Source organism: Engystomops pustulosus, chromosome 11, assembly GCF_040894005.1.
Source record: "Engystomops pustulosus chromosome 11, aEngPut4.maternal, whole genome shotgun sequence".
Lineage (NCBI taxonomy): Eukaryota > Metazoa > Chordata > Amphibia > Anura > Leptodactylidae > Engystomops > Engystomops pustulosus.
The window spans coordinates 26,320,732-26,339,563 of record NC_092421.1 but is presented as its reverse complement, the minus strand read 5'-3'; the positions used below and the strand labels follow the sequence as shown (position 1 = coordinate 26,339,563).

The window sequence follows — 18,832 nt, the reverse complement described above, 5'->3', positions numbered from 1 at the left end:
ATTCCACCTTCCACTCTTCTAGGAAGACTTTCAACAAGGACTTTTCGCCTATACTTCCAAAAGAGCATTTGTGAGATCTCACACCGAATTTACCATCAGTATGACTGGTTCTACTTTCTAGTTTATCCCAGAATTTTCCTATGGGGTTGGTCTCGGAGCTCTTTGTGGCTTAGTGATAATCCACACCACACGTGCGTAACTATGACTTTATGGCTTTGGTTTGTGCACTAGTATTGAGGGGCCTATGGCAATTATTATTAACCACCATACTTTATAATTGGCATAACTGTACCAAACTTCTGCCATATGCAAACTCAGACTCATATATCCGACTGCCAGATAGAGAAGTAAAATGTGTCAATCCACTGAAGACCTTTCCACTGCCCCATAGTCCAGTGGATGCATGCTTTACACCACTCTGTACCACTCCTGAAATGGCTGCATGCAGATCTTTGACAATGAAAATCCACTGCTCTAAGCCACTGCTCTGATACACATTTTTCTGCTGATGTTAATAGCAGAAGAGTAAATTAGTTAAATCAACTTTCAAAATAGATCATGTATGGATTCTTCAATTATCGGCAAGTGTGACCACCTCCGTAAAAGTAGCAGATTTGTCACTTTGCTAGTCTTGAACAATCAGGCATATGTTGTCATACCTCTTTGGTGATTGGTGAGGACGATCCATTTAGGAGGGGTTTTAAGATGAATTCCAAATGATTTAAAGTCCATGGGAAAAACAACTTGATGTTTTAGCAAATTTGCCCATCTTGTCATATTGAATGTGCGAGTTTCTAACTGAACGTGACCGGTTAGCCACAATTTTTCGCAAAACCTAGTTGGATATACTTAATTTTTCAAAACACACAGCAGACCAAAAGCTGTATACGTTAGCCACCTCTATGAATTTCAAAAAGTCAGCATATCGGAGGTATTGAGGAGTATTGTCAATGCTAAAACATCGCTTTTATTAAACAATTGACATAAAACCGCACTAAATTCAGTAGTGCAAAAAGTGTTAGAATCATTGGTAAAAATCACAATAAAGATTACCTAGCGTAATCTAAAGTATCTCAAAGGACATAGCCGTCTGATATAAATGTATGCACCGCGGGTAAATGATGTCTCCTACCGTGGTTCAGACATATTGAACTCACCGGCTGAGTATAAGGGGGGCCCGGGAACTTTCTTAACCCTATGACAACTCCTTTACGAGGGCAGTCCAGAACTGTCCCTGTAGCATGCCCCCTTGTAAACGCCACATTCCCTGACACCTTGTGTCTTGACTCCTCAGCGGGATTGGGTATAACTGCTAGTGCTCGCCATAACACATGATGGCATGCAGGTATGGTAGGAGCTCGCTGTGAGCCAGGCTTCATTTCAATAAACTGCTCCTCTCCTGTCCTAGTGGTGGACTAGGAGACGTGATGTGCAGGCTGGCAATCCGTTCGCTATATTTTAGCATTGACAATACTCCTCATTACCCCTGATATGCATACTTAATTTTTCACACAAAGCATTTTCATTAAATAAAGTCATGGTGGTTACATGTTGTTAGTCTAAGGTTACATATACATAATGTTTAGACCTTCTAAGTTTGTTTTAATTTTTTATTATGTTTTAATTTAAAAAATCCATGGAATTCAGAGAAGATGGTACTTTCTTTTACTAATGTAAAAGGAAAAACATAGGAAATATTCTGTGCATGAGATTCTGCAAGACAATTTTTGCCCATGTTTGCAGCCTTCTGCCACGTTTCACTGGAAATGAGCATATACATCTGCCCAAAGGCCTTAAGATGTCATCTGAATGTCATTTTCTCCGGTGGAATGTGCCTCTTCCATTTGGCCGCATACCACTGTCCAGTTCCCATAGCAGACCCTTTAACAGGACACATATTGTAACTGCGCTACTTACAAATGCCGGCAGCTGTCTGTGAGAGCGGACAGGACAGGAACTTCTCCATTCACTTGAACGTGTCGTCAGAGGCTTAGAGGGTATCTTTATGGTCTGGTTGTTAAACCATATCTTCATTATTCTGATGCTATTGGAGGGCTGCTACTTAAATAGTAGTGTTAAGCCTGGATGGTTCTATACTGTACATTGCTGGTTAAATAATATAGTGTTAAGGTCGCAGACCACAACTTAATAGAATGAAGCATGTCATTCTTGAGGTACGAACTCTCCATAGGAGTCTACGGCAGTGCAAAAAAAAATGCCCTACATACAGTATTGTCCATCGTTAATGGCCCATTCTGCAGGGGCTGTCCAGGAGACTAAAGATACTATACAAGAGGGGTGATGGCACTACTTATAATCACTGAGCAGAGGGTACAGTTATCGGGCTTTGGAGTACATGGGTTCCATATTTATGGAGATAAACATCTTCAGTGGTGCTCTAATCCTCTGAATGAGAACAGAAAGTCCAATATGTCAAAGGTGCAAAAATAGGGAATAAGGATGGCACTCACCAGACTGTAGATGTGGGTAAAATTCTTCTTTTATTGCATCAAGTACAAATACTCACAGACATAGGTGCAAGGGAGGGAGTGGGAGCTGAATACCCCTAAGAGGGCAACGGCCGTTTCGCGCTGTGCTCCGCTTCTTCCGGCCCCAAGTGTCCAGGAGACAGGTTCACGTTGGTTCCAGCCCAACATATTTTTTGCAGCCAATTTACAGTGGCTTATGACTATGTAAGTGACACCTTGCCTGTTTTTGCAGCCAGAAAATGGATGCGAAAATGGGACCACAAGATGCAAACGGTCGTGTGCATGAGGCCGGAGGCTGATTGACTTTTTCCCTGATGCACACAACGGGGCACATTTACTTACCCGTCCCGTCCCGTCACGTTTGACGAGGATTCAGATCTTCCGCGATTCGTGTGCCCAATATCCTGCATGTGTCGCTTCCCCTGCTGAGGTCCGCCGCAGTTCACCTTCTTCTTCCCAGTGCTGATCTTGCGACACAATTTGGTTTTTAAATTTTGCGGTTTGTCCGACGTCCCCCCCCGATTTGTGTTGCATGCAAGCCGGCGCGGTTGCTCCACAATCCAATTGCGTGCGGCAAAAACCCGGGGCAATTCAGGGCAAAACGGTAAAAAGTTGGGAAACCCGACGAAAATGCGTCCTCGGACCCTTAGTAAATGTGCCCCAATATGTCTGCATCATGACTGGATGCATCCTAGGAGTAATGTATTAGATTGTGTTTTGATCATGTGAAGCTGTAGGCAGTGCTAGGTAATGTGCCTAGAGATCTGTGTAACCAAACCTTTGTGTTTGTTAGTAGCAGCATGAAAAAAAATCATTATATTCTAGGATTGTTGCTGTACATGAAGGGCTGAACAAAGCCCAGCCCCTTCCCCCGAGTAACTTATGTCATTTTGAAACAGAAGCTGCAGCAGGGGTTGTGTGTGAAGTGAAGAGATCCCACATCGGTACTTGGAGTCCAGCTACAAGCTTGGAATATTATTGCATTTTTAATACATGCAAAGGTGGTTACATAGATTTTCAAATAAGAAAACAAAAAAAGTCCAATGGTCAGAACTGCTGACAGATTCCCTTCAGCCATCTAGATGTAACCATGCAACTGAAAATCCCAGCTGGCTACATATGTGGAAACCTGGGGATTCCATAGAACACTTCTTCATCTCTAAAGCGCATCAGTAACTTCATCATGTTAACAACCCGCTTGTGCATTTCTTTGTCTTAACCTCGGCAAAGATTTATAGGAATATTTTAAATATGCAGCAGAGGAAAATGAGACGAGTAGAACGTATCTGATCTTCTTCTAAAAGGCTGTTTCTCCAGTTGCCAAGCAACACATTTTCAAGAACTCTGCCGTAGTGCCTTCACACAAACCCTTTATGTTCCCAAAGGCAATGCAGAGATGAAGTTTGCAGATGTGCAGGAGCAGAGGAGTCCAACTCAAACCTTAAAGCCAGAGAGATTAGTAGTCTGTCTGCCTCTGATAAAGGTTACATTCAAAAGGATTGCGGAAATTTGTATAGTACAAAAGGGTACAAATGAGTTTTAAAGGAAATCCAGGGACACTTACTCATAGATCCATGGCCTCCTTCCTTCCAAAATCAACTTTTATAACTATAGAAGGGCTCTAGGGGTGTTTTCAGAGCCCCTTCATTCTATAGTTTCACAGGCTGTTACACTGTGCAGCAGCACTTTCCCCTGTCTCTGTGTGTTGAAACTTCCTCTGCTGCAGTGCGATTAGATCAGACAGAGGAAGGGGGGAGGGGGAGACAGTGTAACAGCCTGTCACGCTACAGCACAGAGGGACTCTGTCATTCCCTCCAGAGCCCTTCTGGTTCATTAGAATAATTAGAATAAGTTTGTTTTAGAAAAGAAGGAGGATTGGAAATATAAGTAATTGTCCCTGGCTTATCCATGCTTCGTTTTGATGGAAGATTTCCGTTAAACCTGGAGGTACAATTTTGAAAAATGTCAAAAAAAAAAAAAAAAAAAAAAAGAATTCACCTAATGGTCCTTTGCCAATCATGTTATGGTCGGTATCCCTGTCATTCTCTACTTCTGTTCCACCTCTAAACCGCTGTAAATGGTACTGAAGCAATCCTGTGTCCCAGCTATGGCCAGTGATTGGCTAGAGAGTAGTACTTCCTGTGTAGAGGGAATGCAGGCAGAATCGGAGTGGAAGTGACAATGGACGGGTATGGATTCAAATTGCTTCCAATAAGAAGAAAAACTTTAGTTTGAAAGCCTTTCGAAAATCCAAGACTATCCTTAAGGGAAGGGCCCCAAAGCAGACCTCTAAATGCGCCCTCCTTCCTCCGCGAAACGTATACTTATTTGTTTACTAACCTATTTATACACTCATGCACTGATATGTAGATTGATGCACTTATACAGTACTGTCCCGATAGGGGAAGTAGATGGTAGGAAGTAGAGATGATTGTTCATAGTGACTGTTTGTATTCTGTAATGTATTATGTTATTTGGATATGTTCTCTACGATTTGTAAAGCTGCGGAATATGATGGCGCTATATAAATAATGATTGTTGAAATAATTATTATAATGATTTCTAGTCCTGTCATGCTGTGTACTGTGGAGGATACACTGTGTGTGTAATATTATTATGCTGTACAATGTGCAGCATAATATGTATATAATGGTGCACCTCCTCCATTCTTTGCTGTGTCCCGTCAGATGCCGGGACCCCCTGACACTGCGGGCCCCATAGCAGCTGCTATTGCTGTTCCCCTGTTGTTACACCCCTGCTTATTGGATTGGAACAGTCCTTTTAACACTGGATTTACCCTTTAAATAAATGTGTAGAACTACAGATATAGTTACCCAACTCTTAAGATGGTCCTGTAACTTTCCCTGCCCCAACCTCCTCATGATTCAAAGCTTTGAGCTTAGCTATGAAACCCCTTTACCTCCCTTGTCATACAACACTGACTACGTCCAGCTTTGCATGATAAAGTAAGTGCATATAAACCACTATGTGCTATGATGATAGGAAATCCCTGTGGTGGGGTACAAGTAGCAGTAAGCCCAGATTCTGGAGAGTTGTTAAAATGTGACACGGTCATTTGTCTTGGAACTAATTTTCACCACCTGAAAATCGAAGCAAAATTGTACAGGATGGTTATTATAAGGTTATTGCAAGTTATAACAAATCATCTTGTGTGAAAAATACCACAGCTCCACCAGGAGGGAGTGCGGCTACCAGGTGCCGCTCCAAATGTGTGCTTATTGTGATATTTACTTAAATATTTTATTCATTGTCATTTAAAAAAAAAAAAATTGGATTAACATAGAGTAACATATGTGTTTTTCCTTCCGTAGCCACTGTATTCATCAGATCCTGGAAAGCGTCAACCACATCCACCAACATGACATTGTACACAGGGATCTTAAGGTAATTGTCTCCTATACCCAGAGTAATTGTATAGGTTCCTGTATACTCATGTACATATTGTAGCTAGATTATAGGAATGGTCTTACATCCTAGAAGGGTGACCGTCATTGCAGCATTTGGTAATGTTGCTGGATCTTGAATCTTGACCATCTCATTTCTTCCCTTCCCCTGCCTTTCCTGCTTTATTCTTTCTTCCAAGCTTTTTTTCCTTCTCCGCAGCATTACCACCTTCTTACACATAAGCCTCTTGGGCTAATCATATGTCAGACAAGACACTAGATTGTCAGCTATTGGAGGATAATTGCATCTGCAGTGCTGCATCAGAATGTGATGATCGCCACCTAGTGATTGCCGGGATCATTTAATCTCCGTGATCCTCAGTAATCCAATACATTTGCAGAATAATGGACTGTGTTTACTAATATGTAACAAGCATCACATTCTTAGCAGTTGTTCTTTTTGTTCACTTCTCTCTGTAGCCTGAAAACCTGTTGTTGGCTAGTAAATGCAAGGGTGCTGCTGTCAAACTAGCTGATTTTGGTCTTGCTATTGAAGTTCAGGGAGACCAGCAGGCATGGTTCGGTGAGTATGTGAATGTTTTAGTGGAAAAGTTTGACAAAATGTTTAAGCCTAATTCTTTTTACTTTGTAAATTAACAGGGCAGGTGATAATAGTTAACTTTGTAATATATTGCATTAAAAAAAACATATATTTATCCTTGTTTTTCCCTGCCTTACACCCTGCACTCAGCATCTGAATCGGCTTTCACACCTTACTCAAACAGAAAGATGAGGAGATGTTGTTAAAGTTCTTTCTTACTTAACTCCTTACAATGACTGGAAAGATATTCTTACAAAACTGAATTATCAGTGAAATATTCACTGTGTATGTAAGAATCTTGATCTTTAGTGTACTCTCCTTATCTGTCTTTTGTGTTGGGACTTGAAAACCACTTTAAAAAAAAAAAAATCTGCTCACTTTTTTTTTTTTTTTAAATGCAGTCCTTTTACAAGATTTACTGGCAGCTGAGTGGTCCTGCAGATATAGATGAGCAGACCCAAACTTTAGCTTATGCATCCTCCAGTCTCCCGCCTACGTTGCTTGGTGGACTGCAAAGTGGCTAGATATGGCTATGATTGATTGGACTGGGGGACACAGCCAGCCAATCACAGCCATGACTAGTTGCTAGGTCTGTAAAGCTGCCGTATTGACAGCTCTGCAGCTCATCAAGCAACAAATCCAGGTTAGGCGGAGCTGCCGTTTTGAGGATGCAGAACCTAAAGATTGGGACTGCTTATCTCTACCTGCGAACATTTTAGATCTGAATGCTTTAGCACAATTCTTCGCCAAGCAAGTCCTGGAGTAGAATTGTAAAAGATCCCGCCTGATATATCAGCCTCTAAATGTATCCAGTGGTGCCCACATATGGTAAGGAGTTATATTTCTTCAGAATTTAATTACTGGAGAAATATTCACTAGGTATGTAAGGAGTTGTTCTTTAGCCACATCTACTTGTCTGCTGTGTAGGGTCTTGATTTGATATATTGATGTCTGAAATTTGATTAGAAAGATGGCATTAAAGGTTAAAGGAGAGTGAGTGAACACTACTGTAACTGCAGTACATTCTGCCTTGCAGGCTTTGCTGGTACACCAGGTTACCTCTCCCCAGAGGTGTTAAGAAAAGATCCTTACGGAAAACCAGTTGACATATGGGCTTGTGGTAAGAATCCTCTCTCTGGACCCTGTTTGAGTTTTTTTACAATGAAATAAATAGTCAATAACTTTTCAACAACTTTAGAAATTTTCTATAAGTTAAACGTCTCCAAAAACATTATAATATCTTATCAGGACAAAGTGTTTCTTTTGCCGCATACTTTGTCTCTTATCATTTCTCTTTCCTTCCTTTGCCATCTTACTTTTACCCTACAATTTCTGTGAATTCCCTCTTGCTAGCAACAAAACAGAATGTCACTGAGGTGTAAAATGACATAGAAGCTTCTAGACTTTTATCTGGCATGTATATGGAAACAAGAAAGGGATGGAATGTCTTGATCCTGGAATCTATCCCATCTATTGTCCCTGGTAGATGAGCCGCCTTCTCTTCACATTGAGGACATATGTACAGATGTACTGGGAGAGCTTTGAAGGACGGGGCAAGCATTTGACTGGCTGCTATTAAAGTAGATGGAGAAACTTTAATAACTAGAATTTTTTTGGTTGATGTTTTAGGGGTCATTCTGTACATATTACTAGTGGGTTATCCTCCATTTTGGGATGAAGATCAGCACAAGCTTTATCAACAGATCAAAGCTGGAGCATATGATGTAAGTAGGACCAGAAAGACACTTTGTTTTTTTGTTGAATACTTGGGTTTTTCCTTTATTTTATACTTATTTTTGGTCCGTTTCTGAATTAAGAACTATATGTATCGGTTCTTATTGCAGAATCCGATTCTGTTATTGTTTTAGACTATATTGATAGGCTCACAAGCACTCAATTGTCCCTTCCTATATCAAGAAGTCAGCCTGAGACCGCTCTTGCTCCACTGTTAACAGACAGATGCCACTGAACAGGTTAACAGGTCCCACTTAACTTTCCCCTTGTGTATAAGAACTGTTCCCTAAAGACAATGTATAATGAATCGAAGTTGAGTTAAGGGCTCTATGCAATATTAACCTATGATAGGAATTATCATGGGGTAACATCCTGTTAAAGGGAACCTGTCAGGATGATTTAGAACACTATACCACCCACCATGTCCATATGGACTGGTGGTTTTGTGTCCCAAATCACCCTTTAGTGCATGTGGACACTATTAAATTAGAAATCCTTTATACTTGACTTGTTCTGAGCTTTCCCTACGCCTCTGCAGTTGTACAGTGAAACCGTAATGCACCCCGGCTTCAATGTACATACGCCGTGGGTATGGTGCTTCCACAATGAAGCCTGGGTGTACTGCTCCGGCTTTGTTGCATTACTGCCCACCAGAGATTTTTTTTTTTTTTCCGTTTTTTAATACTTGGCACAAACAGACCTGCTAAAGAGCCATTAGGGATATTAAATCACTGACCACCTGTCCATTAGAACCTGTTGGTGGGTTAGTGGCCCAAATCGCCTTGACAGGTTTTCTTCAATTCTGAATGTTGCCTCTAGAATATTTTACCCCCCATATGGGAAGGGGAACCAGCTATGAAGTGGATTCTGTAGGACCAAAGAAGAATTTCTCAGTATTTCACTTCAATGTTTAAAAGCCAAAATCAGAAGTGAATTCTACACGAAGAAAGGGTTGAATGGAAAGATTGCCATTTTCTGGTGTTGTCATACAAATTATCATCATTATGATTGTATTGAAGTTATTTGTAGTTGTCCATAACGCAGGGACCATTGTTACCTTCCCTCGCCTTCATCACCACGCACTACACTCGTCTTGTGTGAAATGTACGTTGTGCTGATGGAACAGATGATGATGTATCATTATAGGGTACATTGTTTTCTGAAAAATCGACTCTTTTTTTTTTTTTCTTCTTTGCTTTCAGTTTCCTTCCCCTGAATGGGACACAGTTACCCCGGAAGCAAAGAATTTAATCAATCAGATGTTGACAATAAATCCCGCAAAACGCATTACAGCAGACCAGGCATTGAAGCATCCGTGGGTCTGCGTAAGTTGTACTTTATTGCTACTATCTATGTAAATGCTTGTAACACTTACACGGCGAGAATAGGTAGTTACAGGCTTTTCCCTATGGAATAAATTATATGGAAGTAAAGTGAGTGTCACAATCTGTCTGTCTGTCTGTAATAAGTTTGTATTACTGCCACGAATGGAGCAGCGATGTGCACCGGTTTATCTACAACATCCAAAGCTCTTCCAGAAATAAATGTATGAGCATAGAAATTCATGGATTATAAACCCTCCCATTGTTACATTCATTAGAATATATGTGTGTAGTAAATTATTTATCAGAATTTATCAGCCAATTAGTGTTTATTCATTTTATCTTTTACTTTTGTTTTTAGCAACGATCAACAGTTGCCTCAATGATGCACAGACAAGAGACAGTGGAATGTCTGAGGAAGTTTAATGCCCGGAGGAAGCTTAAAGTGAGTTTTATTGCAACTGAAAAAACAATTATATTATAATTATAACTCCATTATAATGCTGCACAACTGGTTAGCTGACAACTTTATGGTGAAAATGCACAACCTCTAAATACCGGGTCCAGGGAGATGAGCACTGGTTTATTTGGTAGTGTTCTCCTATATTTTCATCATTGGTAAATATTAGTTGTTATTAAGGTAATGTGTTATATGGACTGTTATATGGACTGTTATATGGACTGTTATATGGACTGTTATATGGACTGTTATATGGACTGTTATATGGACTGTTATATGGACTGTTATATGGACTGTTATATGGACTGTTATATGGACTGTTATATGGACTGTTATATGGACTGTTATATGGACTGTTATATGGACTGTTATATGGACTGTTATATGGACTGTTATATGGACTGTTATATGGACTGTTATATGGACTGTTATATGGACTGTTATATGGACTGTTATATGGACTGTTATATGGACTGTTATATGGACTGTTATATGGACTGTTATATGGACTGTTATATGGACTGTTATATGGACTGTTATATGGACTGTTATATGGACTGTTATATGGACTGTTATATGGACTGTTATATGGACTGTTATATGGACTGTTATATGGACTGTTATATGGACTGTTATATGGACTGTTATATGGACTGTTATATGGACTGCTATATGGACTGCTATATGGACTGCTATATGGACTGCTATATGGACTGCTATATGGACTGCTATATGGACTGCTATATGGACTGTTATATGGACTGGTGTAAATGGTGCCCTAATGAATCAACTTTTGGCATGTGAACCATATCTCATACCTTGGTTACATCTGTGTTCATTTATATTTTCCCAGGGTGCAATTCTTACTACAATGCTGGTATCTCGAAATTTTTCAGGTAAGCCGCCTAGTTTGCAATACAAGAAGTATTGCAACTAAAATAGTGATAGAAATCTGCATGGGTAACGTTTGCTTGTTGCAAACAAATCGGTGCTATGTAGTGAAAACTTATCAAATGCTTGGCCATAGGCGTATGCTACGATGAAACGTGTATTGACTCTTGTTCTTGCTGTGTATTGCCCACTACTGTAAGTGAAAGATCTGGGTGTGGGTCAGGGTTGCCTATGTGTTGTCATGTGATATTATCTTGTAACCTATGTCCCATGGTCCTGGACTATACAGTACATGAGTGATCTGTGCATGCCATAGACCTGGATGATCAGAAATGTTCTAAGTACACAGACTTTTGACATAAAACTATATATCAGTCTGCTCTGCTCTATAACGTGCTGCTGTTCGCTTGGACTGCTTGTACAATGTGACCGGTCCCCATTGTTGTTCATGGTAATCATTCTAGCATTACTCAGATTTTAGTATCAATAAGCAGACAACTCCACTTATTGACTTTTTTAGGATTAACAAGATCACAGTATAATTAAGTGTAATGTATCAGAAATACAAATGCCACTGAAAATATACATATCCATTCCGTGATGCCAAACACGAGACTAAATAGCATCTATTCCCCCTGTTCTACCTTAGATGATATTGCTCTTTTTGTATGATCCTACTTGGTAGGTTGAAGGATTGCTTAGGGTATTATATTATAAGCATGTAAGGTTATTAGGGTATTCTATTATAAGCATTTGTATCGGAGACTGTCGCTAGAGAAACACGACTATGATTTCTGGAACGTGTGCTGGCCGGATTTCGTGGACTAAAGATGGGGTAGAGAATGGGACTCCCTGAATCATAGTCATATCCTATACAAGAAGTCTTTTCTTCCCTGCATAACAGACAAAATGTGATTATGTTGTGCGTCTCTGGCAAGGGGCGTAATCACAGGGGTAGCAGCCATAGCAGCTACTACAAGGCCCACCATGTCAGGGAGCATAGCCACCCCACCTGCTACACAGAAACATGGAGGATGTGCACCATTTTATACATGGTGTGTATATACTGTTTGTCTATGATGTGTATATACTGATTGTATGTATGTATGTATGCGTGTGTCTATAATGTATGTATGTGTGTGTATATGTATATATGAAGTGTATGTATTGTATGTACATACTGTGTGTGTCTTATATATACACACACACACATGTGTGTATGCTGTATGTAGGGATGCAAAAATGTGTGTTTATGAAAGTATATGTGTAAAAGTGTATAAATCTGTGTGTATGAATGAAATATGTGTGTATACATGAGTGTATAAATGCTTGTGTATATTAATATTTATACACTTTATTTTTGAAAGGGGAGTCTGCTATGGGGTCCGATCTCTCCTAGTTGCACCCCTGTCTTTGGCCTAATACACCCGTGGTTTAAGGATTTTGTAGCGCAGTCTTTTTAGTTTTGTGGTCATATTTAGTATTGTTACAATCAGATCTGCACACACACTGGGGCAGATTACTCCATCTGTTTCCGGCACTAGTAGGTGGCTACGTGGCTCCGAAAGACTAGTAGGTGGCTACGTGGCAAGAAGTCGCCAGAATAAAAAGCCAGAATTATAATGACGTAAACTACGCCGAATATCAGGAGGTGTAAAGTATAACTAGACCGTCTTATACTACACAAGATTTATCATCCAGCATCAGAACATATGTGTCCTCCCAGTTCATTTCTTCATTTCAGTATATCATACTTCTTTCTCAAGAAATAACCATTTTAAAACCCGTTTTGGCCTATGAATCAATTGACAATTGGGTGTTTGCATTTCCTGTCTGACACACCGTGTGTGGATATGCACAAGGCCTTATTGATGCAGTAGTAATCGAATAGTAATGGCAAGTTGTCACTTTGAGTCTACATATATAAGAGTATTATCATAGGGACCATCGCAGTGCAGAGCGTGGATGTAAGTGTTTTATTAGGACGCAGCTTACAACACATAAGAAGTATTGTTGAGTGTTGTGCATATGTGATCGGACAACATGAGGATGAAATATGGGAAATATTACTATGTGTGTGATGGTGGTGCATGTAGCACAAGGATTAATAACTTCCAATTCCGGTGCACATATATTTCTTATACTGACATAATACAGATTTTCTCTCTTAGGTCACAGTAACCGAGCTGAGTACTAACTGTATTTCCAACTCATGTATTTTTTATTTCTGGAACGACGCAAAAAAGACACGGAAGTGGCACACATTACTGTGATGTCTGTGTCACTTTGTGCTTTTCACTTATGATGATAAGAATTGTCTTTTCTCAGAAATAATCATAGAAACTTCTGGTCGTCTTTCGTGGTTTTTTACCCTTTTCTAACGTGATTGTTGGTTATTAAAAACATTTAAAAGCCTCGAAAATGCAAGTTCATCATTTCATGGGTTTAGAGTAGGTCAGGTTTTTCCATAAACTACATTTATCCCCTATCTCCGCAATCGGCAGAACCGTGGAGCGAAAGTCATCCTTTACAGCCCAATGTGCTCCGTAGACGGCAATCGGACTCCAAGCACAGCTCACTGGACAATCCAATGGCCGAAGTCTTCATCGTGTGCCCAGCCTCCTTCTACCAATTGTGGTGGGAACTTGACTTCAGTACATTATGTTGTGCCATTGCTTTGTAAATTAATACTTTTCTGAATAATTTGGCAACTGGGTATTACTACTTCACTCGGCACTGAGTGTCGTTGATATCATTGTGACAACCTCTTGTCAGAATATTTCTAAGTTTCCAGGATGAATCACAGAGTAACAGCACAAAGCAGAGTAATAAAACATCTAGTTATCATTTTATGTGGAATGCAAAAGGTAATATGTAATGATCAACTTTTAAAGTTATGCTAATGAGCCAGAACAGAACATTAATTACCATAGCCCCTGTGAAGCTACAGCATGGAGGAACTCTGATAAGGCCCCCCTGAGCCCTTCCTACTAATTAGCATAATTTTAAAACTTGATTTTAGAAGGAAGGATATTCTTTATAGGGGTTGCCCACTTTAGACATTCCTTTAACACTGATCACCTGGAAACTTTGTGCTTACCTAGCAGAAGTTCAATCGCCATGCTAATCCCACCAGGTCATAGCTTCTTCAATCTAGTGAATAGATGAGGACCTACTTCTGTACAATTCTTTAATAATATAGATTAACAGGGTATTTTAAAGAGAACCCATCCGGTAAGTATTCCACCCCAAGCTGAAAAGTCACTGGATACATGCTTCCTTGGCATCACAATGGAATTAATCTGCTTGATTTTGTCCGGCCTTTGGAGAATATGAATATTTGTTCTTCTTAGGCTACATAAATTAAAATCCAAGTAGTTTATGAACTGTGTTCTTTAGGTAATGCAAATAGGGCCGGAAAAGGAGACTTTTACAACATACCCAACTTTAAAGCATTTTTCCTTCTTTCAGTGAGTTTAAAGTTATGGGCCTCATCTTGTGTGTATATGTTTATATACAAATGTGTGTGTATATATAGAAAAAGCTTAAAGCAAACCAGTCACCAGGAATGTGATTTTGAGCTGGAGTCAGGTTCCAATAGCCTATGCTGTTTTGATTTTAAAAATGCCTTTGTCATCGTTTTGAATTTTGCCACTACTTTTTAAAACTTTATTTCACGTTACCTGGCTCCCTGTCAGCAGTGTGTGCTGAGTCCCCAACCGGGGGGGGGGAGGGGGGGGGGGGTTGTGTAGCTGCAGAAGTCTGTGTCTCAGCCTTCTTGTTGTATTCTTCCGCTCCTCCACACTCATGCAGCACCCTCGGCATGCATTAAACAGGCAGGGGAAGGAGGAGGAGAGGAAGAATGCATCGAGGACAGACACGTGCTCCTGCAGCTGCCCCACTCCCTATTTAAGACTCTCCACACACTGCTGGCAGGGAGCAAGGTAATGTAGAATAAAGTGTAATAAAGTAGCGGTGGACATTTTTAAAAGAGGTTGAACCACCAGGTGTGTGCTTTCCTGATGCACTCTATATACTTGTAAAAGACTACATTGACTTATAGGCATGTTACAACCATGTGCAGCCCCCGTGTAGAAGTGTCGTATGGTGGCACGATCCTACTGAAATATAAAGAAATATAATGTAAGGATGTTCCCTCTGCCGGAACTGTATTAACTATTACAGCTCCAGCTGACAGAGGGAACATTATATTTCTATGTAATGTAGGGACTCCTATCCACTGCACTGTGTGCAGCCCCTGGGATTGTGCTACCATAACGCAGGTTTACACTGGCTACACACATTTTGTGTGTAAGCGGCTATAATGGGTTCAAGGGTCACCTGTGCATTACCTTGCATGGTCCCCTGCACGGGGTGTCTTGCGTGCCAAAACTTCCTCTTGTATTACCTGGGGATTCAGAATCCAAACTTGCATTGATTAGCTGAATCCTCCTTTCCGTTCATCCAGCTCTGTGTAATTTTGGAAAGAAAGCTGTAAAATGTGTAACATGGATTATTCAGTAAGACTGTGAAAGGGATTCTCCCGGCTTATGATTAAGAGGCAAATACCCCACTGGCCCCTGAGGTTGTTGGTATTTTCCCCGGCTTCCTGACATTATACACTCAGTTCTTATTTTCCTGATCTGGTGAAATTGCTGTCAAGGTAAATTAAATTGCAATCTTTTTTTTTTTTTTTAGTTTATATTAGATCCGAATAAATCTATAGAGTCACATTAATGATGCTGTTGGAGACGGTCTTTTTTTCCCTCCTAGGTTATGGGTCTTATTCCAGTTGCATGGATTGTTATAGCTGCAATTGTATTCCACTGAAAAACTACTTACCGTAGTATCAGCTGTGGTCAAGGGAACTTTCACTTCGCCTCAGTAAAGTTTAGATTTGTCCACATGCTTATGCTTCATGAGTGAGCGAGGCACGTACAGCTTGGGGGTCTTATGCATGTTGATACTGCAGATGTGCTGTATGTAACATAATGCATCAGTCTGAAATAGTCCAAATGCCACAGTCGTGACATCGGCATATGACTCTGTTCACATCCGCATCAGGAGCCCTTGTTGTACATTCCATCATATATATCCATTCAAACAATGGTCACTTCATTGCTGCCTGACAGCTAGTAGATACTTGTTGTTTGATGGATCTGGCATTGTAGTAAAAGAAACCATGATACACATGTGAACAGAGTCTTAGTGTCCTCTTCCTCAACACCGATTCAAATCTCTTGTATCCACCTATAATACAGAGTTCTACAGTGCATTAAAGTTTACAAATGTTACATATTTTTATTGTTTTTTTCCCCCTTCTTCTGTCCTATAATTTCTTGCTGTTTTTTATGCTAACAAAGCACCCAAAACCCTTTTTCTTTCTCCTCCGATGCCTTAATCAGTACAAAGGTTTGGTAGAGTATAAGAGGAACCAGCGGCTTATTTTCCACATTTCCTTCCTCTTCCCTACATTCATCCTACTGACTTGCTACTCTGCCCCTTCTATTCTCCTGGCTTGTTGCAATAGATTTATTTTATTTCTTTTTTTTGCTGTTTATTATTTTGCTTGAGAAGGTCGGGGGTACTTTGCGAGCACACAAGAGTCTATAAGATGCTTGAACATGGCATTCAGTAGAGTGTGGCACTGCAAGGCAAGATGCTGCATGTCCAATGCGTTGTTTGCACACCATATCTAATAGGTCTTCTATAATTGTAAACTAGGTGCTGTTAACAGAAGAGAGAAAAAGGAAGACCCTGCAGGTGGGGATGTTGCACATCTTGGCATCCTTTGCTTGTTGTTTGGTCATTTAGGCACCCAAAATGAATATGAAAGTGAATGCTTGCTACTGCCTACACAATCTTGGCTACCACTCAATGCTTGAGAGAGAAATATATCTGGTGTTTTGTATTCTAGCATCACAGAAAGGAAATGAAGAGTCTTTTGTGCTTTGCAAGGTCCACCCCTAGCACTTCTCCAGGCAAATGTGAAATTAATATACATGTGCACTGAAAGTCTACTGAAGCTTCATACAATTCTGTTGAGTTTTGTCATACTTTTTTTTTAATCAATGCTTATTTGACTTGCATCTTGCCTTTATTGTTGCTCATTTGGACTTTTGTTGCAATGTTGCGGCTCCCCCCACTGAATGATTTTGTCCAATCAGTTGGCAGGCAGAGCTCCGCCCCCGTTGCAGCCGCCACCAGTGCTGCCAACTTGGCTGAGCAAGGTACGTGGCATGAGTTGACCCAAACCCCAATTACCTTGAACTGATTTTTTTTTCCCTACTGATTACCTCTTCTTTTGACTTCCTTTCCCCCCTCCCTTATCCTCTACTCCTGCCCCTGACGAAACTGCATGCCAGTGCCTGCATGCTCAGGGGCAGGACATGTTGTGAACCTTAGTGGTGAAGTTTGGCATGGAGTCCCATTTTACCCTGATGTGGAGTTTTTTTTTCCATTGATGTGCTACTTACTAACTTTACTTTGCATGCGGAGCAGCTCTTGGCTTTTCTCTCTTCTTTCTTGTTTCTCATGGGAAGAGAAGAAATAATATTGGTCACAAATACCAGGACTGATTCTTAATTTGAAGTTTTCACGTGTCTTCAGTGATTGGTTTCACCTTCTGTAACACATATCGGGTTCCTATCAGTAGTTCAAAGAGACTAAGGGCCCTTGCACACGAGGCGTCACAGTGATGAATGTTTCCGGAAGTTTGACATCAGCTGTGGATAAGAACCACTATGTACAATCCACAACCTGCTCCAGACAAAAATGTGGCGTGAGTCCGCATGTGTTACTTGTGGATTGAGCATGAAAAACATCCAGATTTATATGTGGATTGTGTTTGATCTCTCCGCTCCTGTGTGCAGTGACCATTTAAAAAAAACCTTTTCACTTTCTTTCATGAAGATTTTTTTTTTTCCAGTACTTTTTTGTTGCATTCACTTTGGTACAATTGGAAACCTATCATCAGAAATCTACCTATTAAGGTAGATATGATGGTAAGCTTCCTTTAACAACCTGTGATGGTACGTACACCTGTCACCACATTTCCACACATACAGGTAGTGACAGGTTCCTATAGAGCCCAATTTTCTAACTGACCCCCTTCTTTTAGCTAAAAAATTGTTTCCTTCACATCCCCATAAATTAATTTTTATTTTATATTACCTGGAATCAGAGGAGGCGTGTGTTGCTCAGCCGGCCCCTCCCATATACTCCTCCCTATGACTTATGCCTCCTTTACTATTCAGCAGTTCATAGCATGTGACCAGAGTGATGTCATCAAAGGTCTTGTCCCCCTTACATTTTCAAAATGTACCCCATGTATGTTTCTGATGACATGACTATGATGGCTATGGAGGCTGCTGTGATTTCATGTCATCAGATACATACAGTACAGTGTGGGTACAGTTTGCTAATGTTAGGAGGCTGAAGGACCTGAGATGATGTCACTCTGTTTATATGACACGAATGTATCTCTGTTAGTCAAAATAAGGGGGCATGGTTTACTGGCAGCACAAGAGGGAGTAGAGTCACAGCCAGCAGACATGAGTCAGGAAAGCTAATATGCTTATCAGAAAAATGGCTGTAATTAAGGTACAATTCCGCACTGGCTGCTAATTTTAGGTGATATGGAGAGTACTTGCAACTCTTTATCAGCAGGCATTGTTAGTTAGGGTGGTAAAATTCTGGTGACAGGTTGTCTTTTAGGGAATATGGTTCATGGCTGAAAACCATTTCTGCACATTGCAGAAAACACTCAAGAGTAACAACGATTGCTTCTACCACTGATCACAGGTGTAAACCCTTTAAATGCCATCACCAAAGACCTCATTGATGAGTGACGTCATCAAGGAGTGAAGTAAGATCCCATGACAACCAAGAGACAGTCTTTATTAGACTTAAGGAGATGTTCAGCGAGATCT

General features: G+C 40.4%; 1 protein-coding gene across 24 annotated transcripts in view; it reads left to right on the top strand.

The window, feature by feature from the left end:
• CAMK2G (calcium/calmodulin dependent protein kinase II gamma) overlaps positions 1-18,832 on the top strand; it is a 173,611-nt gene that overhangs the window by 114,022 nt on the left and 40,757 nt on the right. For 8 of the 24 annotated variants that reach the window (XM_072130635.1, XM_072130641.1, XM_072130636.1 and 5 more), the window contains exons 6-14: positions 5,822-5,894; positions 6,374-6,476; positions 7,531-7,614; positions 8,124-8,218; positions 9,431-9,553; positions 9,912-9,995; positions 10,864-10,906; positions 16,626-16,664; positions 17,069-17,131. In XM_072130635.1, coding sequence (XP_071986736.1) covers positions 5,822-5,894; positions 6,374-6,476; positions 7,531-7,614; positions 8,124-8,218; positions 9,431-9,553; positions 9,912-9,995; positions 10,864-10,906; positions 16,626-16,664; positions 17,069-17,131 — 707 coding nt within the window. The remainder of the gene's footprint in view (positions 1-5,821; positions 5,895-6,373; positions 6,477-7,530; positions 7,615-8,123; positions 8,219-9,430; positions 9,554-9,911; positions 9,996-10,863; positions 10,907-16,625; positions 16,665-17,068; positions 17,132-18,832) is intronic. The other 16 variants (XM_072130642.1, XM_072130637.1, XM_072130645.1 and 13 more) reach the window with 2 other exon arrangements.